The sequence below is a fragment of the Hemisphaericaspora subhashii genome (assembly GCF_019202705.1).
Source record: "Hemisphaericaspora subhashii strain CBS 10753 chromosome Unknown scaffold246, whole genome shotgun sequence".
In the NCBI taxonomy this organism is placed as follows: Eukaryota; Fungi; Ascomycota; class Pichiomycetes; order Serinales; family Debaryomycetaceae; genus Hemisphaericaspora; species Hemisphaericaspora subhashii.
Genome location: NW_026057373.1, coordinates 1 through 5,614, shown reverse-complemented (window position 1 = coordinate 5,614; position 5,614 = coordinate 1). Strand labels below are relative to the sequence as shown.

Sequence of the window (5,614 nt, the reverse complement as noted above, 5' to 3'; positions counted from 1 at the left end):
AACGAATTTCTAACGTTTTTCTAATTTCTAAATGGTCCCATTTGATGAATTTCCCACTGGTCGGTGTCACCTGCCTCATTTATAATCGTAATGTCTAGGTGGTTTAATGTAAGAATAAGGAGTGTTTTTACTAGAATACGATTGTTTGACAGTGGAAGCGCTAAAAAGTCTGATACGAGATCGTCCCAGCGAATGTATTCGGATATCCCAATGAACCAAAGTTCAGTCTTCTATGTAAATAGATAGTTGGACTCTATGAAGGTAGACTCTTCGTTGTTCCCCAACCAAATCCCAAAGCCTCTAAAGGGGGAATCCACAAGTATTTATCCTCGCGCACTAAAGCTTAGGAAACCGGGAAAGTAGCGGCCGAATCGAAGCTTTTTAGAAATCAACACAGGAACCACGTCCTGGTCTCCGCCATACCACATACTCACTAACGACCGGCGAAAGTCTATAATCTCCGCGATTACTCCAATTCCAAATTAGGAAGAAGCACATAACCACTCCTTACATTTAACATACAGAAAATTTAAAAAGCTTGTTCAGAGTATTTCATGCTCAATAACATGTAATGTTTCCTAAAATTTAACCCAGTGTCCAGAAACACTACGGCCGATCGAAGCATATTCTTCTTTCGTCACAAAAATCCAGAGGCATATCATTAATGATCCGAAGGCCCTAATGTTGAATGAGCTTAGAAATCAATGAATCAGCGTTAAATAAACGATAAATTATAGCAACGAGGGATCTTATCAATAATAGCACCTACCCTCGCCCATAACGTCATAATAACCTTTTATTCTTCAATTGTTTGTAAAATGAGGAGCATTAAACCATAATTCTTCACTACTATATGTTATTTGAGATTGCGTGACTTCACGTGACTTTTGAAGAGCCTATTTTAATTAATTACACTTATAAACAGTAATACTACGATTTCAAGCAAAAGAAAATCACAGGTTGAAAACTTAAATAAGTGCAGTCACATTCTGGTTGAATACCATAAGCCCTGATGCAGATTCTCTCCCTTGAAATTCCCATCGTCTAACCAACAAAGACCCTTCTCTGGAAATCTACACCTGGGATGGAAGTGCAGCTAATATAATTTACCGTCCATAAGCCGCTTGGTTCTGGGAGACCTAAAAGTCCGAACTGAGATCAGCAAGTTCATCAGTTGAATATACTTTGACGTTGTATTCTAGTAAGACTCCATTCTTCGAAAAGAAACTAAGGTTTTTAGCTGTGCGGAGTATGAAAGTTAAAATCCATACATCAAAACTTTAAACGAGGAACTTTGGAAGCAGTGCTTGGTATATTCAAAATCTTCTTGCTATACAATAAACGAGCCCACCTACCAATGACTTGAACACTATTTTCCAAACAATATGAATTGAGATACAAGAAGAGAAGCTCAACGATTTGACGACAGGTACAAGTGAAATTGAAGCACTTGCCAACAAATCAGAGAAAGTTGCTTCCATCGTTGCCTAGTATGACTCGATTCAAATAAAAGAAACCGAGGTTTTGAGCTGAGGGGAGTATCATACATAAAATCAGTACTCCAAAACCTTAAACAAAGCAACTTTGGAAGGGGTGCCGTGGAGAATTCAATCTTCTTGGTATATAATAAATGAACCAGCGCCCTACCAAGGCTAAGAATGAACCCTATTTCGCAAACATTATCGATAAAGATGCCAGAAGAAAAGCACAAAGATCTGACGCCAAACTCAAGTGACATCGAAGCACTAGCCAACAAGACAGCGAAAGTTACTTCTATTGAGAACAAATCTGAATTGTCTGGTTGGCCAAAATTTAAAGATTCCTTCAAACGTGCCCATGTTGAGGATTATGGGCTTGATCCAAATATGCCCGAAGATGAAAAAATTGCTATCTTAACGGCCCATTCGTCCTTACATCGTAAGCTTAAGAACAGACACTTACAAATGATTGCTATTGGAGGTGCGATTGGTACTGGTTTATTTGTGGGTTCCGGATCCGGTTTGGCCACTGGGGGGCCAGCTGGTTTAATAATTGGTTACATCTTGGTTGGTTCCATGATATATTGTAGTGTCCAATCATTAGGTGAGTTGGCTGTTACTTTCCCTGTCCAAGGAGCATTTGTTACATACAATTCCAGATTTATTGATCCGTCTTGGGGATTTGCCATGGCTTGGAATTACGCCATAATGTGGTTAATTGTTTTGCCATTAGAATTGGTTGCTGCATCCTTGACAATCAAATATTGGGACCCGAATACAAATTCTGCTGCTTACGTTACTGCATTCTATTTCTTTATTATTGCAATTAACTTTTTTGGAGTTAGGGGCTATGGTGAAGCTGAGTTTGTTTTTTCTATCGTCAAAGTTGTAGCTATCCTTGGATTCATTATATTGGGCATTGTTTTAATCACTGGTGGTGGTCCGCAAGGGGGCTATTTAGGCGGTTACTACTGGCATATTGAAGGTGCTCCATTCCCAAATGGGTTCAAAGGAGTTGTCACTGTGTTCGTCGGTGCTGCTTTCGCTTTTGCCGGTACTGAATTGTGTGGATTGGCTGCCGCTGAATCTGACAATCCAAGGAAAGCTTTACCTAAAGCTTGCAAACAAGTTTTTTGGAGAATTACTTTGTTTTATGTTGTTAGCTTAACCTTGATCGGTTTATTGGTTGCCCACGACAACGAAAGACTTCTTGGTGCGTCATCAGTAGATGCTACTGCATCTCCATTTGTCATTGCTATCCAAAATGGTGGTATCAAAGGCTTGCCATCTGTTATGAATGTCGTTATCATGATCTCTGTCTTATCTGTGGGTAATTCCTCTTTGTTTGGTGCTACGCGTGCATTATGTGCATTAGCTGCCGCAAAGCAAGCTCCATCTATCTTAGCTTACATTGATAAGAAAGGTCGACCATTAGTGGCCATTCTTGTACAGTTACTGGTCGGGTGCTTGTGCTACTTGGCTGCTACTCCAAAGCAGGGCGAAGTGTTTGCATGGATGATGGCCCTCACGGGGCTCGCTACGCTTATCAACTGGGGTTCAATTAACACCTGCTTCATTCGTTTCAGATATGCATTGAAAGCAAAAGGGCGTGATACTTCGGAGTTGACATTTGCCTCGCAGCCGGGTTTATTTGGAGCATACTGGGGGCTTTGTTTGGTTATTATTATTGTTTGCTTGCAAGTCTGGCTTGCGATATTCCCATTGAAGCAAAAGCCAAATGCTGAGGTATTTTTCCAAACTCTCCTCTCCATTCCTATTATCCTTTGTTTTTACATTGGTCATAAGATATACACGCGTAACTGGAAGTTCTATATCAAAGCCGAGGATATTGACATCGACACTGGAAGAAAAGAAACCGATTTGGAGTTGCTTAAGCAGGAAATTGCTGAAGAGAAGATATATCTCAGATCTTTACCTTTCTATATGAGAGTATACAATTTCTGGTGTTAAGTAGAGTTGTTGAGTGTTTGCTTTTGTCTCTGAGTTGATTAATTCTAATGAATTCTTTGTAGTGTATACAACAAGTTATAAGAGTTTATTACATAAATATGGTCTGAGAATTAGTTTGTTTTTCTGGAATTTGTTCTTTTCAAAGGCTGGGGGGAGGTATGCTCCAGCTAGACAATGTAGTTTCGGCATATTCGTTCAGGTTTGTAAAGTATATTCTAAGCAATGTCTTCTTAAATTTTCTGGGTAGATCAATCCCGGCGTTGTTCCAGACAGTTGGTTCATGTTGTTGACAGCACCATGTTTATGCGTGGTACCATTGACATCATGAATTGAAGATTTATAATTTACTACCTTGGACGAACTTAAGACACTTGCTCGAAACCACTTAATTGTGGTGGATTAAGAAGTCCCTTATTCCTACCCGCGATGTCAAAGATCGCTTCAATACCAAGGTATAATGACAGTAATTTAGTTCAGAACGTTTTCGAAGATCGATGGTTTGCGTATGAACCAAGTTCTTTGTACTCTTGTGAACGGTACTAAACCTGCACAAATTGTCCTTTCATGTTCAAGATTTTCAGAAGAAAGCTGACTTCCTCTTAATTGACTGTCGGAGTCAATTCTGCTAACAATTCAAATAGGAATCATCAAAAAATCATATTTGTTGGAAGCCGTGTCTTGTTAAGATTTCGGCAATTGCTTCCCGGAGAGTTTCTCCAATAAAAGCTTGTAGTTCTTTCAAGCTATATTGCAATCACCTTATCTGTTGATCTGCTGATAAATTTAGAAACCATTTTTTTCTTGACGTGCCTACAATCTATTTTTCAATAAGATAAAAACCTGTGACTTAGTAATTACTGGAGAAAAATCTATGTCTATTGCAGTGTTATCTTATGTAAGGTGGGTTCGTTATGATTGATGAGAGCATCAATAATTTCTGATTCAGACATGATAGAGTTGTTGATTAGGTATTTGTTGTTTTATATTCCATTGATTATTAATCTACATATTCTACAAATTCTAGTCGGGTCCCTGCCCTTATATATGTACCAGATGTGGTCCCTGACCTCTGTTCTTGGAGATCCCTGTCTCCGCATTGACTTGGAAGATCCCTGTCTCCACTTATTAGAATACGCGAGGAAAGTCCCTGACTCCTCGTGAACGGATATCTTTTCCTTTTCTTATTTCCTTTCAATGCATTTTCTTGGTTTATTGATCTCCACATGAATCTCCTCGATCACCTCTTTTGTATTAGACCTTGGAGTACATCCTACAATATTATCGGCCCTCAGTCGATTCAAAGTGTATTAGGAATTGATAGACCAAACTCGTTGATTTCGTTGACATTATTTTTGCTTGGTTCCACCTGTAGTTGAATCAGCGATAACATATATCCGAACATTGGTTCGTGAAATCTCGATGGTTTTTATCTGCGGGGAATGTGTTATCTCTATCAAGGTCATATTGAATCCTGTCATAGAAAGCCCTGTTGGTTGATTGCATGTTGGTTCGTGTCATCAAGTAGTTTGGATGCTGAAAGTGAGTCCTCCTTGGTGCACTCGCACAAACAAAACAGAGCTCGCTGCCACTGGCCCCATCAGCGCCTCACAAGTTTTTGGCAGCGGTTGACAGACGCTGTAAGGATTATAGTCCTTATCTAAATATGTCAATCCGGGTACATTTTCTGGGAGCACTTCTCCGATCTAATTTTCCAACTTCGTGCATATTGGCAATCGAGTTGTCAATTCATGGACGCTTTTGCCATAAACGCTTGACCTTCGGTACTTGTTGTTTTAAACATTACTGGGTGCACGGCACTCCAAAATGTTCATGATTGATTTTTCCCGGCACGGCATTCCAAAAGATGTTCATGATTGATTTTTCCCGGCACGTCAAGATGCGTCTACTTATCATTTCCAATCCAATTTATCATTAATCAATTCCAGAATTTCTTACATTTTTTGGATATAATATAAATGCAATTCCATAGTCAGATCTGGGTCTAGTTTCTTTGCTTGAGTGGCTTTCCTCAAGATATCAAAGAAAATGCTGCAAGAGAAGGGACCATCTCCCACACCATCAAAAGATGACATCCTGAAACCTGGGATGCGTATTGTTTCAAGCACCATTGACCCAACCCAAACAGGCTTAACTGGTTTTGCAAA

General features: G+C 39.5%; 1 protein-coding gene across 1 annotated transcript; it reads left to right on the top strand. All coding sequences in view use genetic code 12, as the record gives it.

Moving 5' to 3' along the window:
- Positions 1 to 1,658: 1,658 nt before the first annotated feature.
- Positions 1,659 to 3,449, top strand: J8A68_004744 (uncharacterized protein; the record flags this gene model as incomplete). The annotated part of the gene is made up of 1 exon (XM_049408735.1): positions 1,659 to 3,449. One exon carries the CDS (start codon positions 1,659 to 1,661, stop codon positions 3,447 to 3,449), a length of 1,791 nt encoding a protein of 596 aa, XP_049261973.1.
- Positions 3,450 to 5,614: the final 2,165 nt, after the last annotated feature.